The sequence below is a fragment of the Argentina silus genome (assembly GCF_951799395.1).
Source record: "Argentina silus genome assembly, chromosome: 19".
NCBI lineage: Eukaryota > Metazoa > Chordata > Actinopteri > Argentiniformes > Argentinidae > Argentina > Argentina silus.
Genome location: NC_139673.1, coordinates 14,827,376 through 14,846,358, shown reverse-complemented (window position 1 = coordinate 14,846,358; position 18,983 = coordinate 14,827,376). Strand labels below are relative to the sequence as shown.

The following is an 18,983-nucleotide window of genomic DNA, read 5'->3' as shown; positions in this document are numbered from 1 at the left end:
TCTCTCTGTTGCGTAACCTCCTCTAGTATGGAATAATACTGTAAGTGTGTATTAATCTCCCTACATTACTGGTCACTCTGACCCGCCAGTAGAGATTTTCATGTTAGTTATCACGTGCGTGTACGTGTGTCTGTGTGTGTGTCTGTGTGTGTGTGTGTGTGTCTCTGTGCGTGCGTGTGCGCGAGAGCGTTTGTATATGTGTGAGCGTTTGTAAATGTGCGTACAGTTTGTATGTGCGTGGTGTGTGTTTGTGCGTTTACGTGTGTGTGTGTGTGTGTATATGTGTGTGTTTTATGTATGTTCAAGTCAGTGTTGTACTGCTGGCTTCACCGTACATGGGTGTGTGTCTTGTGTTTTGTCTGTTGTTGTCATCAGACTACCGTGCAGAACAGACCTTAGACAAATACCACCAATGCAGAAACAGAATCCAACAGAGACCCAAATATAAATGGCCAACGCATGAGTGCAATTCAGTAACGTCTAATGCATGAATGAATAATGAATTACATAAGTATGATTTATCATAGACGAGAGTCTCTCTGGAGCTCTCTGGCCTAGTCCAGCAGTCCTGCATGGCAGCAGACACGCCTATGCACTCAGTACGGACATGCTGCTAGACTGCTACTCTGCTGTGTGTGAGCATAATAAACCTCCCACACCGACTCTAATTTAATCTCTTTTATTTCTTTTCAACCCACTCTGGAAATCACAGGCTTTGGTAAGTTTCCCATCCGTCTCTCTCTGACTTTGTGTATTGTTGTACGCTGATGAACTGAACTCCCTGGCCGCGGAGAAACAGTCTTCATTTGGACGTGAAGGAAGAGATTAGTTTCTGGCTTATTTGCTTTCTCCTCTCAATCGCCCTCCACAGAACATCCAGAGGGCAGAGAGAGCTCTGCACAAACTGATTAGACAAATGAACCAATCAACAACTCAGAGACAAACTGAGAACGGCTGGATTCTCCCCTCTCCTTTTGTTTCTCTCGTGAAGCCATGAAGTCGAGTTGTTATTCCAGACAATATAAACATAGACATTGAAAACTCCAGTATTTAGGATTTGAGCTTTTTGAAAAACTGATAAATACACACTGGACCTTTAAGGTTGAACCAATTAAAAAGCAGGAATCTGATAGTGTTACTGCCAGGACCTGGTGTCACAGCACCATTCCCCTGAGTGAAGCCCAGGGCGGAGGGGTGGGCTCCCCGGGGTCCACAGCAATCCTCCATGAGCTAGGATGTGTAATTGGCAATCACTGTGGACTCAATCTGTTGCTCTTCTCTTCTCTTCTCTCCTCTCTCTCTCTCTCTCTCTGCTTCTCCCCCTCTCTCTCTCTCCCCCTCTCTCTCTCTCTGCTTCTCCCAGACTCTCGCTGCTCGAAAGGCAGGTATCTCGTTCGCTCTGGTGACCAGATCTACCTTGAACAACGAGGACCTGGTAAGTGCCCCGCGCAGTGCCTGCACAAAACCCGCTGTGATGAGAGTGGGGGCTCACGGGTAATAATGGGTGGAGGTTCAGCAGAGGCTGGTGACTAATGTGATGCTCTCTGCATAGAGAGGAAGCCCTGCTGGGGCTGGGTGGTGGTGGGTGGTAGGTGGTGTGTGTGTGTGTGTGTGTGTGTGTGTATGTGTGTGTGTGTGTGTGTGTGTGTGTGTGTCTGGAGGGGGGGGGTGGTTGAGTTTACACACTGACAAAACTCTGTTTGACACCCTGAGCCCACTGGGTACCAGATAGATGATAGATGCCCTGACAAGCTCTGTACACCAGGCAACTGGGTTTCCTCAGAGTGAGATGGATTGCATCAGCCAACTTCATACTTTTAACAAGGCTTTGTGTTGTAATGATTGAGCAATATATGACCTTGTACTGATACCTCCACTTTACCTGTGGCTGTATAGTATAACTGTGGTCTTGTATATTGGATGTGTGGTTGTAGTATAACTGAGGCTTTATATCATTCTGTAGCACTATCTGTGGTTTCCTATATAGTTTTTTTAAACTGCATCTGGTTTCATAAGCTGTAACTGTCCGGCTGCAGAGAACCTTTTTGTGGCTCCCCCCCCCCCCCCCCCACACACACACACACTCTATCTTTCTCTGCTTGATGGGTTTGGCTCTGTCAGTACAGTAGAAACAGAAAGACCGCAGGTTATTATGAGATGGCCCCCACGCTGTGCTTTTGAGAAGGCAGAGAGCGATGGACAGCAAGAACGAAAGAGAGAGAGAGAGAGAGAGAGAGAGAGAGAGAGCTGAATGTCTTAATCGATGGTGGGTGAATTTGTCTTCCTTTCCTGCTGACCTCCAGAGCTCTGGGCATTAATTGATTGCGATCCTCCCCTCCCTCTGGATGAATAAAGCCAGTGTGATGTGAGGAGATGCAAACAGCTGTGGAATGCAGTTTTCTCATGAAACAATGTGGAACAGACGATCACACCATGCTGTCTCATCATGTCCCAAATGTTCCCTCTGTAAGCCTTGAGGATTACTGGGTGCAAATGTCCACAACTAGAACTTCTCCTCATTTTCATTCTGATGCCAAAGTCTGCTCTTTCATGGTAAACAAATGCAGATTAAACACATTGTGGACCACTCAGAAAGAGCTTTGAGGCAATAGATCATCTCTACATTAATTGAAATGATTTGTATAGGATATAATACATGACATCATTGTCATTACATGTATGTCCACTATTCTATGTTTCGTGGCCATTTCTGCCCCCTATAGAACCCAATACCCCTATAGAACCCAGTAAATCTGGTTTATTGTGATTCACAGAGCAAACAGAGGCAAGGCTCTTACGGAGGGTGATGGGGGGTCAATGGAAAGGGTTGTGGGGACGTCAGGTGATGATTAGGGGATGGGAATGGATTAGTGTGCTAATGGGTGGGTGGGTGGGTGGGGGGGGGGGTTTAGTGTACAGTAGGGTCCAGAGCGCAGGGGCTGCAGATTGTGCAGCATGCAGTCGTAAGTAGGACAAGCAGATGTCAGAGTTTTATCTACTGCATTAAGTCCAGGGGAGTGCATCCCCTCTGAGGACAACTAAGCGTACTCAGTAAACGGCCATATGCTCCTGATGAGAGGAGAGGAGAGGAGGAGAGGAGGAGAGGGAGAAGACATCGTCACCACGGCCCGCAGTCTGAGTTCTCCGATGTCATGATCCCAGCACCCTAACACTCCAACAGCGTGGGCTGAGGCACGCCTGTCCACCCTGGACAGATGTTAGGCCCTCTCTCTCCTCCTCCTCCTCCTCCTCCTCCTCTATCACTCTCTTCTTCCCCTCTCTTCTCATTTGCTTCCTTTTTCTTTCTTTCTCTCTCTCTCTTTACCCCTCTCTCTCTCTCTGTCTCTGTCTGTCTCCCTATCTTTCCCTCTCTCACCTCACTCTTTCTCCCTCCCTCTCTTTTCCTCCACCCCCCCCCCCCCCCGCCTCTCTGCTTTTTAGAGCAGAATGAACTGTATGAGTATGCTGACTGCCTGCGTGTCTGTCTACAGTGCTGGACTTGTGCTTGAGGAGGAGAGGGAGGTTAGAGGAGGTCTGAGAAAATAATACATTTGTTAGTCAAACTTATTTGTTTTATATGTTCCTTACCAAGTACAATAAATAGCTGTAGTAGGAGTAGAAGTAGGAGTCTTTTTTTCATGTACTCTAATCAGAGAGGGTAGTAAGGATTAAAATAATTAAATAAAAAAAGGATAAGACATTATGCAAGCAGTACTTTCTAATTAATTACTGTCTTCCCATTTCAAAGCTGATCTATCCTTAAAAAGGATTTTTTTACCAAATCACCCGAGGGCCTGATTGGACCACCCGACGGGCCAGATCTTTGACACCCCTGGTGTAGAGAGATGGAGAGAGGAGGAGAGGGAGGTTGCATAGGGTCAGAGCTGGATGGGGAGGGTGGAGAGGGAAGGAGAGAGGAGGAGAGGGAGGTTGCATAGGGTCAGAGCTGGATGGGGAGGGTGGAGAGGGAAGGAGAGAGGAGGAGAGGGAGGTTGCATAGGGTCAGAGCTGGATGGGGAGGGTGGAGAGGGAAGGAGAGAGGAGGAGAGGGAGGTTGCATAGGGTCAGAGCTGGATGGGGAGGGTGGAGAGGGATGGAGAGAGGAGGAGAGGGAGGATGAGAAGGAAGGAGGGGGAGGATGGGGAGGGTGGAGAGGGAAGGAGAGAGGAGGAGAGGGAGGTTGCATAGGGTCAGAGCTGGATGGGGAGGGTGGAGAGGGATGGAGAGAGGAGGAGAGGGAGGATGAGAAGGAAGGAGGGGGAGGATGGGGAGGGTGGAGAGGGAAGGAGAGAGGAAGAGAGGGAGGTTGCATAGGGTCAGAGCTGGATGGGGAGGGTGGAGAGGGATGGAGAGAGGAGGAGAGGGAGGATGGGAAGGAAGGAGGGGGAAGATGGGGAGGGAGGAGAGGGATAGAGAGAGGAGAGGGAGAGAGATGGAGCTTGGAGAAGAAAGAGGGGGAAAGAGAGAGCGATTGAGAGAAGGAAAGTGAGGGTAGATCTAGATGGCGAGGGGATGAGAGAGGAGGAGGGTAGGGAGGGAGGGAGGGATGGAGAGAGGGAGGGTCGAGAGGGATCGGGAGGAGACGGACGGTGAAGAGGATATCAGCTTAACGGGGAGGGTGGATGGAGAGGGATGGAGAGAAGAGGAGCGGGAGGATGAGAGAGGGGGAGCAGGAGAGGGGGGCGAAAGCGGAGGCCGCAGCCACGGATCCATACAGCCAGTGTCCGTCTTCTCAGTTACCCCGCCGTGTGGCTCGCATTAGAGGAGCACGCGGAGCGTGTCTTTATCCCCCTCTCCATTGACTCACCGTCATGAGAATGTTGTTCCACACAACTTACACACAAACACACACACTCTCTCTCTCTCTCTCTCTCTCTCTCTCTCTCTCTCTTCCTTGCTGCCTGCCTCCCTGGAACACATCAAGCCAGTCAGCTACGTTAAAGCTAAGTCCCCCAGTCGTGCTAGGCTAAATATAAAACACACTAAACTGAGACCATACACCGTCTTCCGGGTCAACGACATGGCACTGCAGCTGGCAAGTGTCATTCCTCAAGATTGGGGACTTGATCCACCTGATCCTCATCCAAGTGGGTATTAGAGAGGAGGAGGAGGGGGGGGGGAGGAGGAGGGGGGGGGGAGTGCTGCTTTTACCCTGGGCTGGTCTACTCTCCTCTGGGGCGTGTGGTGAGCGGTGGTGGTGGAGGTATTATAAGGCTCAGCAGCAGTAAGTCTGGTAGGGGGGGTGGGGGGGGGGCTTCGGTGTCAGTGGCGCTGGGCCAGGCGGGCGATGGAGTCAGAGGATAACTCACTGACATCTGCTTCCTCTCATCCTCCTCCAGATTAAAAGGGAAGTCATCTTCTTTCTCTCTCTCTCTCTCTCTCTCTGGACTTTTCATTAGAGTCCTGAGGGGGAACTTAGGGCCCAGAGGGCAGCTTTGGAGACCTTACAGCACCGCACAGTGTTACACGCACACGCACACGCACGCACGCACACGCACAGACACACACAGGCACACACACACACAGACACATGCACACACACACAAATAATAGGAATAACAGTGCTCAATCACTGTCCCAGATGACAAAGTCCCAGATGACAGCGTGACACCAGATGACATGAGTGTGTGTGTGTGTGTGTGGGTGTGTGTGTGTGCGCGCATGTAAACAATTGTTTTCAAAGAGTCCGGCAGCAGCAGTGTTCAGCAGATATAATAAAGTGTCAGCACACTCAGGAGAGAAGGAGGAGATGGAGGGAAGGAGGGGGAGGAGGGGGAGGAGGGAGGGAAGGAGCGAGGAGGAGGGAGGGAAGGAGGGGGAAGAGGGGGTAGGAGAAGGAAGGAGCGAGGAGGAGGGAGGGAATCTCAACAGAGAGAGCATCCTCTCGATAGTGCTGGCTGTATTTCACCTCCCTACGTCTCTCTCTCTCTCTCTGTCAATTTGTTAAGACAACACACACTGTAAAAGGCTTATTTACTGCACCCATTGATCCCCCCCCTCATCAAGAATTGGCAAATCTGACCAGTAATTTGGCCCTCTTAGACAACAGGGCTACAACGATAAAGCATTCAGTTTGGAGAGGCCTCCTTTACTGTAAAGCCACCCGCTTTTTGGAAAGACCACTTCAGTCAAGTATTTAGCTTGAAAAGGCTTTTATGACAATGAAGCATTGAGTTTGTCGAGGCCTCTGCTATAATGAATTAAGCCCTGAATTTCGGAAGGCTTCGCCCAAACAGCACACCACTCACTGGGAACAAAGGACTGTATTAGATAGGCTGTTTATCCAATCTTAAGGAGATTGATGGCTTCTAAATGTCAATGTGGAGGCTCTCCTGCAAGGTCTGACCTCTGCATTGATTAATAGGGTATACAGTATCACAAAGGTATACACAGTCAACACGCTGTGCTAATACACACAAAAAACAACAGGCATTTGCTCAAACAAGATAGTTCCAGTCTGCCGGACGAAACCTTTTACTTGGCAGGATGGTGGATGGATACAGAATATTGCCTTCTTTTTGCTCTTTCAGCAGATCCAGTATCCCAATTCATTTCAACTATTTCAATAGAAGTCATGCTATTAGATTCCTTCTATTGAAATCGTTGAAATGAAATGGAATACTGTTATGAAGGGTGACATTTCCCTTATTCTGCATGTGCATCAGTCATTGATAGTGTGTGTGTGTGTGTGTGTGTGTGTGTGTGTGTGTGTGTGTGCTTGTGTTTAAAGCTTGCTTTCTCCTCTTCTGGGTACACTGCAGTCTAACAGACAGTACCCTTCTCTCTCTCTCTCTCTCTCCTTGCTCTTGCTCCCCCTCTCCACCTCTCTTTCAGAAACTGCACGTTTTCAGGAAGACCCTCCAGGCGTTGATCTATCCCATCTCGTCTACGACTCCTCATAACTTTGAGGTGTGGACGGCCACGGCCCCCACCTACTGCCATGAGTGTGAGGGTCTGCTGTGGGGCATCGCCCGTCAGGGCATGCGCTGCTCCGAGTGTGGTGTCAAATGCCACGAGAAGTGCCAGGACCTGCTCAATGCAGACTGCCTACAGAGTAAGGAACACACACATACTGTACACACACTCACACTCACATACATACACACACTCACACACACACACACACACACTCACAGGCTAATTTACAGGCTAAGATGATCTGTCAGCAAGAAAATACTGGGGCAAATCAGCACAGCATCATGTGGGTGTTCCAGGCAGTGCATGCAGTGATGGCTTGTTGTGATAGCTGCGTTCTGCTCAAACCCCCTGTGCAGAATCAGAGAATCTGCAGATTAAGCATAGGATAACAACATCTTTCATTGGTTTCATCAGATATTCCCTTGGTTTCATGACCCACGGGGATTTGTTGCATTTCCACCGCAGTTCAAATTGAAGCATTTTCCTCCAATCAGTGAAATAAATCAGCTTTACCAATCAGGTTTGTTTGTAGAGCATCAGTTGATTGGCTCGTGAGGGCTGTGTGACATGCAAGCTCCAGGGTTACACTAAGGCTGTTGGAAAGCTCACTCTTTTGATTCATATGATGATTGATTTTTAATCTGATTTCAAAACAAGTTTGTGACCTCCCTCCTGATGACAGGCTGGTAACTTAATTAGAGAGGCACACCCTGGAAACTGTAGCCCCATGACATGGCACGCACACACGCACGCGTAGCCTGTGCACACACACACACTCTCACACACACACACACACACACACACACACACACACACACACACACACACACACACACACACACAATGTGGTGCTGTAAGGTCCTCCTGTTCTCTTGTTCTAGGGGCTGTGGAAAAGAGCTCTAAGCATGGTGCAGAGGACAAGACCCAGAACATCATCATGGCCATGAAGGAGAGGATGAAGATCAGAGAGAAGAACCGTCCCGAGGTGTTTGAGGTCATCCAGGAGATGTTCACCATCACTAAGGAGGACTTCTCTGGACACCTGAAGACGGCCAAGCAGGCCGTGCTGGACGGGACCTCCAAGTGGTCCGCTAAGATCACCATTACAGGTGAGCCACATCACTGACCCCTAACCCTTGCCCCCTGACCCCAATTACCTAGATCACCATCATAGGTCAGCCACCTCATCACTGACCCTAACATTAACCCAAGACCAAGATCACAGGTCAGCCACATCATCACTGAGCCTAATATTGACCCCTGACCCCAACCATCAACATCAGTATGACAGATGTTATTGTTACATCATGTCTCCTCTGTTTTGGGAAAAGCCAAACATGTGTCCAGTCTGCTTACGTACTCAACAATAATAAAACGATCTGATTTCTGGTTAGTTCCATTGCAGCCTTACATCGTGCATGACCTACATGGCTTCTAGAAGACCAGCGATCAATAGCAGGCAGGGGTGGCCAACTCTGGGCTTGGAGACGCTACAGGATGTGCATGCTTTTGTCCCTGCACAACCACACCTGATTCAGCGAATCAGCGTATACGCCTTAGATGTGTGTTTATCACCTTTATCGAAGCAGGCTGTGGAGAACACATTTCCTTTTCACAATAACACTCATTCATTCCGACCAGAGTTTGAAGAGGTTAGGGGGTTAGTTAGCTTCGGCCACCTGTGATGCAAGCAGTCTGCAGTCCGCTACCATCGAGTGCGGCCCTTGGGTTAGAGCGTGTCTGTCTGTCTGTCTGTCTGTCTGCCCGCTGAAGCTACACCCACCCCAGGTCCCTGGCTCTCCCTTCCGGTCACCATGGCAACCGGGCCAGGCCGGGCCGGGCCGGGCCCCCCCACACACACACCAGCGGTCTGACTTATTGCCCAGGTTGCATTTCTGCCAGTGTCAATACACGAGAGAGAGCCAGAGAGGGGGAGGGGGGTTGGGGAGAGTGGGAGAGGGGGAGAAAAACACCGTCCTGCTTTCATCTATCTTTCAGGGCCTTATCGAATTCCCCATTTTAGAATGTATTTATTGAGTCGTTATTTATTTATTATTCATTTGATTACCACCGAGCCCGCCATTGATTATGTTACACTTTGGCAGGCGGTTGCCGTGAGATATTCCCAGCCTTCTGAGAGATATTCCAAGAGATAGTCCATTTCAGCAAACGCCCAGATATTCTATAATAGGCCGGTTGAGAGATATTTCTTATCAGCTGTCCTTTGAGATATTTCTTATCAGCTAGCGCTCAGATTTTCCATGCCGCCAAACCGTATATATTCAAACTGAGATATTCCGTATCAGGGATTATGGATGTTGGCAGGTAAAAATGCACGGAATAAATAAACCCCATTCTTCAGTCATTCAGATATGCCTCTCTCCGAAAGACACCAGCCTGCCAGTGACAACGTCTACCACTCTCCACTCCTCTCTGACCAATCTCTACTCCCTCTCCATCCCCCTCTTCATCATATCTCCCCCCTCCATCCTTCTCTATCCCTCTATACCGCTATCTTACCCCTCTACCCCCCCTCCGTCCCTCTCTAACCCCTCCCCATCCTTCTCTTACCCTTCTATACCCCCCTCCCCTCCATCCCACTTTAAGCCCTCCCCATCCCATCCCCATCCATTGCATTTTTCCTTGCGGGCCAGCCTGGGGAAACAAAAGCCATAGCTCCTGGTTGGTCGAAGCCTTCTCTGCATTGCCTAGCAATCCCTGTCAGCATGTGGCTGGGGGATATATGTACTCTGAATTATTTACGCTGTCACTTATACATATTTAATGCATAGTGTCCTTTTCCCTTTTATGGTGGGGTGAAATACTACTACCTCTCTCCTGGTCCTCCACACCCTGTCTGTGTGTGAGAATGTGTAGGTGTGAGGGTGTGTAGGTGTGTGTGTGTGCGTGCCTGTGCATGTGAGAGTGTGTGTGTTTGAAAGTGTGTGTGTGTGTGTGCGCGCCTGATGTGTGTGTGTGTAAGAGAAAAAGAGTGTGTGTGCTTGTGTGTCTATGAGCATCCTTTGTCTAGCAGTGTTTCCCTTTCAATGATAAACGCAGAGACACTTACAGGTTTTATTACGGATATTACACATGCAGATCCATCCTGCATGCACTGAAAGCTTAATGTGGTTTAAGGGCCTGTTGTTAATAGCCCCCCCACCTCTCTCCTTCTCCCCTTCACAGTGATGTGTGCTCAGGGGCTGCAGGCTAAGGATAAGACGGGCTCCAGCGACCCCTACGTCACAGTACAGATTGGGAAGACCAAACGGAGGACCAAGACCATCTTTGGGAACCTCAACCCCGTCTGGGACGAGAAGTTCTTCTTGTGAGTACTGTTAGAAATAGTAGATTCATGCACACACACACACACAGACGGACAGACGGACAGACACACACACACACACACACACACACACACACACACACACACACACACACACACACACACACAACTAAGGCCCAAAAAGTTCACTCATTATAGTTAAATAAAAATGATTGCCACACACACCATTACCTCTGCACAAATAGACCCCCCTTCAACCCCAGTGTAATAAGTGTGTGTGTTTGTGTGTATATATGTGTGTGTGTGTGTGTGTGTGTATGTGTGAGATCCAGCAGCATTAGTGGAGCTATTATGTTGTTAATCTGCATGTGTCATTAGGGACTGGCTGGGAGATCAGAGTGATGTCATGTTGATTCAGTCAGCAGGGAGGGAGAGAGCTAATGACATCTCCTGAGTACACCCAGGACATTCTGACATGACATTCTGTATTTCACCCACTACAATATAATACACCCATTCCAACACACCCAAGCCAGAACATTTTAAAATGGCACTGTCTGATATGCCCAGAACATTCTAAAAAGACGCATGTGCGAGCGTGTGTGTGTGTGTGTGCTTGTGTTCGGGTGTGAGTCTCAGTGTGTGCCTCAGCTCGTCCTGTTTGAGGGAGGCTATGTGTGTGTGTGTGTGTGTGTGTGTGTGTGTGTGGTGTGATGCTGGGGTCTGATGTCCTGTTGTGAGACTGCAGTCTAGCTGCCATGAAACAGCTACCCCCTAATAGGGGAAATAGAGTGATGGAGTGACATCACTGTGCCCCCTGCTGCAGGCGCCTAGACATCAGCAGCCGTCAGCACTTTGTTGGGGATTAGGGGGAAGTAATACTGCGGGAAACATTAGTCTCAGAGACACAAATATTATTGTATCATATTGTTATACTGTGGTTAAATCTGTGTGGTTTAACAATATTTCCCCCGCCCCATACAATGTAAAGTGCCTTGAGCATTTGGAAAGTGTTATATAAATCAGTCATGTTCTGTGCCAGTTACATAAAATATAAAACGCTCCAAAAATACAAATACAGTGTGATATGTCATGATATGTCAATGTCGTATTTGGGCTTTTAGCTGGAAGGATGAACCACATTAGAATGTTTAACAGCATCCTAATTCTGCAACCGTTTCTTTAAGGTGGTCAGTGGAGTGGGCCTTGTTTGTTGCCGTAGGCCCCACAGTGATGTAGAGAAGAGAGGAGAGAGATGGGAAGAGAGAGAGGGGTATGGAGGGGAAAAGAGAGTAGAGAGAGAGAGATGGGGGAAGAGGGAATACTGTTCCAACCAAAGGTCAGTTTTGACATGAAGGGTCTCTGAGGGGAATCTCTCTCTCTCACACACACACACACACACACACACACACACACACACACACACACACACACACACACACACACACACACACACACACACACACACACACACACACACACACACACACACACACACACACACACACACACACACACACACACCCATTTACCCACCCACTCCATTCTCTTTTATTTCAGTGAGTGCCACAACGCCACGGATAGGATCAAGGTCCGTGTGTGGGACGAGGACGATGACATCAAGTCCAGGGTGAAGCAACACTTCAAACGAGAGTCCGATGACTTCCTGGGTCAGACCATCATCGAGGTCCGCATGCTGAGCGGAGAGATGGACGTGTGGTACAACCTGGGTAAGTTCAGACCCTCCTCACTGTCCCTTCACGTCTCAACCTCTCTCAGTGTCTCACAATCTCTCACTGTGTCTCTCTATGTCACTACCAGGGGAGGTTGGTGGAGGTAGAAATTGGAGGACGGGCCCATTGTAATGCATGGAATGGAATAAGGAATGGTATCAAACACGTGTGTTAAAAAAACGTACAAAATGCCAGTGCTTAACCACAACACCAGATTTTAGAAAGCGCCTTGTCTGGACCAAAACAACGCTCTCCAATGAGATCATGCGACATCATGCGATTTCATTCCTTGATCGTTACTGATTTAACATGGCCATAAAGCACTTATTTTAAAACTCATATCTACATACTGGGCCTTTAAACACTCATTCCCAGTTACTCTTTCATGATTGAAAAGCTGAGTTCATGTTTCCATGTTGTTGACTATCAACCAGCAGGGTCTATTATGTGGCATCCTCTCCAGCTGAAGCACTGATGACTATCCCTTTGTTTTCCTTGAGTCTAAAAGGAAACCATTTACTGTAATCCTGACCTCCTCTCCACTAGTGTACTTCAGTGGGGTTTTAAATGTTTGCTATGAATGTTTAAACAGCCCTTTGATGCTGTTGGGTTGCCACCCCTCCACCGCTCCATCTCAGCTCATCACAAAACCAGAGTCCCTCTTGAAATAGAGCTGTTTTTGTTGTTAATTTCAAGTGGGCTGTTCAGCTTAAATGCATTGTCACTGTTTTGTCAATGAATCACCTGGCTTAGTGAAGGTTGACTCGAGCACTACCGTTGAGAAGCTAGAGGTACTGTAGCCTTGGCAGCCGACTGGATGACTGTAAAATCACAGTCAGAATAATGACCAGGGCAAGCAGCTGTTGAGGTCTGCGCCCTGGTGTAACTGACAGCTGGACAGAGGTGTGTGTCTGTGTGTGTGTGTGTGTGTGTGTGTGTGTGTGTGTGTGTGTGTGCACTGAGTGCTGGCGGGGCTTGACTTTGCTGCAGGCGAACCAGCCTGGCCTTGGTTTTTCCATTCTATACTGAACAATCTGATCTATTATTCAGGAGAGGGATGGTGAGAGAGAGAGATAGAGTGACTGAAAGAGGGAGAGAGTGAGAGTGAAAGCGAGACAGAGAGACGAAGGAAAATAGAAAGATATACAGTATATACTGTATCTGCAGTGTCTGTCTGTTGTGAAGAGCTCAAATATGATCATGTATGTTCAATGCACTGACTGTTGCCCCTCTTGTGAGCTGGTTCCAGACTAGAGAACTAGTCTGGGTGTGTTGCAAATAAGAGGACTGACTAGTCTGGTTGTGTTGCAGATAAGAGGACTGATAAGTCGATGGTGTCGGGCGCCATCAGGCTGAAGATCAGCGTGGAGATGAAGGGGGAGGAGAAAGTGGCTCCACCCCACGGCCAGTACACCTGTCTGCACGAGGTAAGACACGCCCACAAACACAACCTACGCATACGCCTGTTTTTATACAGTAGCCTAATTACCCAACGGGACCATAGATGTTTGGAATCTGAATCTGAGTGTTCACCCAGTAACTGAGGATAGAGGGGGAGCATTAGGATAATGGTGCCGTCATTTAGAGCAGAGGAGGAAAGTAGTGCATTATGAATCCCCGAGGAAAAATTCATTTTCAGTAGCAGATCCACACTGCACAAAGGACCACAAACAGACAGAAACATTAAAAAAAAAAAAAAATAAAAAAAAAACAACAGCCACAAAACGTGCAGTGCCATGTGATAAAACACTAGAGTAGAGTAGAATGTTACTTATTCACTAGAAAGTCGAAATTCGTTTTCAGCAGCAGATATACAAAGGAGCACACGTAAAAACACACAGCGAATAGAAAAACACAGTCAACAAACAATCAGCACTCTACAATACCGGCCCATAAGCCACTTTGTGCACAATCACCAAAAGTGCAGTGCCATCATAAAACCCTATAATACTCACAACTAGGAAACCGGGATCAAGCACACAAAGTAACTACAGTGAATTATTAAAGCATCTCACAGCTGGTGGAATAAAATACCGCCTTAATCTCCCCTGTGTCATTTGTGATGACTGTTTCGGTGGTATATAGTTCAGAGATTAACTTTGTCTTGACCAAAACAAACTTGCCTGTAACAATACCCTCTAGAATATATACACATATATATATATATATTAGTTTTGTTATGTTCTGTAGAAAATGTTCCTGTGGTTCGGTTCTAAAAGGTTCTCCCTCTGTTCTTCCTCCTTCTCTCCTCTAGAACCTGTTCCACTACCTGACGGAGGTGAAGAACAACGGGGCGGTGAAGATCCCGGGGGTGAAAGGGGACGAGGCGTGGAAGGTGTACTTTGACGACGTCTCCCAGGAGATCGTGGACGAATTTGCCATGAGATACGGAGTGGAGTCCATCTATCAGGCCATGACGTTAGTACCCACCCTGAACTGCCATCTCTATTTCCTCCATTCATCACTGTTATTCACCAGAGAGAAGGAGAAGAGGAGAGGAGAGGAGAGGAAGAGAGGAGGAGGGAAGAGGAGGAGAGGAGAGGATGAGAGGAGGGAGAGGACAGGAGAAGAGAGGAGGAGAGGAGGGAGAGGACAGGAGAAGAGAGGAGGAGAGGAGGGAGAGGACAGGAGAGGGCAGTAGAGGAGAAAAAGAGAGGACAGGAGAGGAGAGAAGGAGAGGACAGGAGAGGAGAGAAGGAGAGGACAGGAGAGGACAGAAGGAGAGGACAGGAGAGGAGAGAAGGAGAGGACAGGAGAGGACAGTAGAGGAGAGAAGGAGAGGACAGGAGAGGAGAGAAGGAGAAGACAGGAGAGGAGAGAAGGAGAAGACAGGAGAGGAGAGAAGGAGAGGACAGGAGAGGAAAGAAGGAGAGGAGAGTAGAGGAAAGAAGGAGAGGACAGGAGAGGACAGAAGGAGAGGACAGGAGAGGAGAGAAGGAGAGGACAGGAGAGGAGAGGAAGACAACAGAGGAGGAGTAAAAAAGTCTTCTCAGCAGGCTCAAAGAGCTCTAGAGGCTCTTCACTCTGTGGAGGTTTGATTGATTGATTGTGTTGCTCCTGGAAAACCTCCTGACCTTCTCCTGACACATTGATCCTGGACACACACGCACGCACACACACTGACACACAGACACAGACACACAGACACACACACACGCACACACACAGTGTTACACATCGTTGCACACCGTTACACAGCTATACACATCGTTACACACTGACACACACACTGACACACACACACACACACTACTTAAGTCGGTACAGAATCATCATCAGATACTAAACTCACCAACAGTCTGCATAAACAGACCCTTGCTGTGTGATAAAGTGTCTCTGCGTATATGAAAATATGTCATTGCGGTGTGTAAGTGAACCATTTCTGGGTGAAGCTATGTTTTGTAGATGAGGAAATGTTGTTGACGCTATAGTACCTCGATGCAAATGTGTAGCTGTGTATGACAGATTATTGCCACCTACGAGGTTATTTGGGGGCAGACAGGCAGAGTGCTAAGTGGCTAGTGCTCAGGTGTGCTTAATGCTCCAGGCTTGCACCTCATTTAAACGTGGCCTTTTTTCAAAGCATCACTTATTATGCTTCAACAGGAATTTATGAAAGGCCCAGCCTTCCCTCCCCAGCCTCTCCATCACACACGCCTTGATTACCAAACACTCCTGACATGATGGCAATATAAATCACACACAACAGCGAAAAAGATAAAGTCTCCCTCTCTTCCTCTCTCTCTCTCTCTCTCTCTATCTATCTCTCTCTCTCTCTCTCTGTATATCCTCTCTTTGTGTGTGCCCTCTTTCACTCTCTCCTCTCTCTCTTTCCCCTGTGTGTGTGTGTGTGTGCGTGTCCGTGCATGCGTGCGTACATGGGCAAAGCTGTAGATGTAGTACCAGATGCATGGTGTGACAGGGAGAGGAAATGTCTTCCTGTTGAAAACTAGCCTGAGAGAGAGACGGCAGCCTGCTTTAAAAGCACCATGGGAATTGAGCGGAAGCCATCAGCCCTCTCCTCGCTCGCCTCCCCCAAGTGCTCCTGGGTAATTTGGAGGCTGAAAGCAGAGTAATTAATTAGGCCTCCCGATGAGAGGAAGGGAGAGAAGGAGGGAGAGAGAGAGAGAGAGAGAGAGTGAAAGAGTGTGTGTGTGTGTGTGTGTGTGTACATGTGTGTGTGCATGTGTGTGCATCTCTACTCAAAGGAAGAGCAACCGGTCTGTAATCTGCAATGAATCATTCTTTAACTGCACAGTCTGTCAGCCCCAGGCCTGGGGCTGCAGAGAGGGGAGTGGCTGAACTAGGCCTGGGGCTGCAGAGAGGGGAGTGGCTGAACGAGGCCTGGGGCTGCAGAGAGGGGAGTGGCTGAACGAGGCCTGGGGCTGCAGAGAGGGGAGTGGCTGAACTAGGTCTGGGGCTGCAGAGAGGGGAGTGGCTGAACTAGGTCTGGGGCTGCAGAGAGGGGAGTGGCTGGACTAGGCCTGGGGCTGCAGAGAGGGGAGTGGCTGGACTAGGCCTGGGGCTACAGAGAGGGGAGTGGCTGGACTAGGCCTGGGGCTGCAGAGAGGGGAGTGGCTGAACATGGTCAGGGGGCTGTAGAGAGGGAAGTGGCTGTCTGGGCCAGATAATGGCTAACTAGGGGTGATAGTGCAGGTGTAACTGTGAGTTTGAGAGGTGAGTGAGGCATCACTGATTAGGGATCTCTGCTCGCATCCAAGAGAAGGTTCATGTCCTCCTTCAGGCATGCCTGCTCTGTGTGTAACGGAGTGTGTACAGGTCCAACTCTTGGGTGTAGCAGTATGCTGAGAGGGTCTATACACGACATACATCTAGATGTTTGGTGGCTGTGTGTTATACAGCCCAAGGCTGTTTCTCTTGAGGAAACTCAGTTGCATGATTTTCCCACAACCCACATATGGTCACACGCACACACACACACACACACACACATGTGCGCACACACACACACACACACACACACACACACACACACACACACACACACACACACACACACACATGCGCCTAGAAGGACGGGTTAAGAGTGAGACTCTGAGCATCAACAGTTCACTGCCTCAGCCTGTGTGAATCACCCTCCCTATGAATTAGACCTGAGAGGGAAGCTGGAGTGTTAAAAATGAGCATATGTTCTTCACCCAGACACAGATCACTACTAAAAACCAACCCTCTCAGTCTCGCTGAATTAATTACTTCTGGATAGCTCCGCAGATGGCAGGGGTGTGTGTGCCTGTATGTATACGTGTGTGTAAGCGTGTGTGTGTGTGTGTGTGTGTGTGTGTGTGTGTGTGGGTGGTGTGTGTATATATATATGTGTGTGAGTAGGTATGAAGTGTGTGTGTGTGTGTGTGTGTGTGTGTGTGTGTGTGTGTGTGTGTGTGTGTGTGTGTGTGTGTGTGTGTGTGTGTGTGTGTGTGTGAATGAGAGTGTGAGTGTGAGTCTCAAATGTGTCACCGTCAGCACTTCTCATGGTGATGGCACTCAGAGCGGCTCGAAAGGGGCGAGGGAAGAAGGAGAGAGAGAGAGGCTGGAAATGAAGAAACAATAGCCATGAAGAGAGCTGTAACTAGGCAACAGTGGAAGGCAACAACTGTAACGGATGGCTCTTTTTTTTTCCTGGTTTGTCTGGTTTGTCATTCATTCACCACAGAGAGGAATGAACTGGTTTGTGTGTGTGTGTGTGTGAGTGTTTGTGTGTGTACGTGTACTGTATGTGTGTGTGTGTGACTGCTTGTGTGTGTTACTGCTTGTGTGTGTGTACCGTATGTGTGTGTGTGTATATGTGTGTGTGTGTGTGTGTGTGTGACCCGTGCCATTACCCCTTGTCTCACCCTCACCGGAGCGGCTCACCCACCTGCTCCCACTCTGTCATGGATCCTCGCCACTCCATCCATTTCTCCTCATGCACCATGTATCTAGTCAGAAATACATACGCTTGTCCCCCGTGCTGTCTGCATCAAGCCCATTTCCCTCTCTTCCCTGTGGCTGTAGCTCAATGAGGTCGCGTTGAAATAAGAGTATTAGTTAGAATAATTCAGCGCTACCCTATAATGCTGTTAGCCTTCAGGCAGTTTCCATTGTGCAGGAAATCTGATGACATAATTTATTTATTTGTGCATTTGTTAGGAACCGCGTATACCAACATGTTATTGTACCAGATTAGACTGTGAACAAGCAGCGTGATTCAGTGAGGATATCAATTTGATCTCTCTCTCTCTCTCTCTCTCTCTCCCCCCCTCTCAGGCATTTCTCCTGTCTGTCCTCTAAGTACATGTGTCCTGGTGTGCCAGCGGTGATGAGTAACCTATTGGCTAACATCAATGCCTACTTCGCCCACACCACCACCGCCACCACCAACATCTCTGCCTCCGACCGCTTTGCTGCCTCCAACTTCGGGGTGAGACTGAGATTAAACCTGTTACTGTGTCATAGAGATGTGTAGGCATTCGAGAGTGTGTGTGTGTGTGTGTGTGTGTCTTCTCTGTGTGGTGTGAATAGGATGCTCTCTCTAACAGTCTGGATGTATTTGTCTGTCCTATAGAGGGAGAAGTTTGTGAAGCTACTGGATCAGCTGCACAACTCTTTGAGGATCGACCTTTCCAAATACCGGGTATGGTTGTGTGTGTGTCATTTACTTCCAGTATATGATAGTAGGTGTGTATGATAGTAGGTGTGTGTGAGGTAGTAGGCCTGTGTGACAGTAGCTGACAGTAGAGTAGCCATGTGTGTGTGTGTGTGTGAGGTGTGTTTACAGTATGTGTGTGTGTGACAGTAGGAATGTTTGACAGTTGGGGTGTGTTGTTGCCAATCACAGTGAAATCCTGTCCAGTCATCCCCTCAGATAGCCATCTGCCACTCTCAGGCTTACCAGCTACTGTACTCAGGGAGATTGAAATCATTACAATCATAATCTCCAAGAACAAACCCTGTAGAGGTAATCCTGTTACACACACACTGAGCCTGCTGTGCGCACACACACACACACACAACCGCCCACCTCTACTGTTCCTCAATGATGAGCTGTT

General features: G+C 48.6%; 1 protein-coding gene across 1 annotated transcript in view; it reads left to right on the top strand.

The window, feature by feature from the left end:
• The window catches only part of unc13c (unc-13 homolog C (C. elegans)), a gene marked incomplete at both ends in the record, with an annotated part of 70,186 nt that overhangs the window by 13,446 nt on the left and 37,757 nt on the right, over nucleotides 1-18,983 (top strand). Inside the window, 9 exons of the mRNA XM_083690906.1 lie at nucleotides 1,364-1,435; nucleotides 6,835-7,054; nucleotides 7,800-8,027; nucleotides 10,105-10,246; nucleotides 11,765-11,934; nucleotides 13,249-13,364; nucleotides 14,192-14,355; nucleotides 18,202-18,355; nucleotides 18,500-18,568. Coding sequence (XP_083547032.1) covers nucleotides 1,364-1,435; nucleotides 6,835-7,054; nucleotides 7,800-8,027; nucleotides 10,105-10,246; nucleotides 11,765-11,934; nucleotides 13,249-13,364; nucleotides 14,192-14,355; nucleotides 18,202-18,355; nucleotides 18,500-18,568 — 1,335 coding nt within the window. The remainder of the gene's footprint in view (nucleotides 1-1,363; nucleotides 1,436-6,834; nucleotides 7,055-7,799; nucleotides 8,028-10,104; nucleotides 10,247-11,764; nucleotides 11,935-13,248; nucleotides 13,365-14,191; nucleotides 14,356-18,201; nucleotides 18,356-18,499; nucleotides 18,569-18,983) is intronic.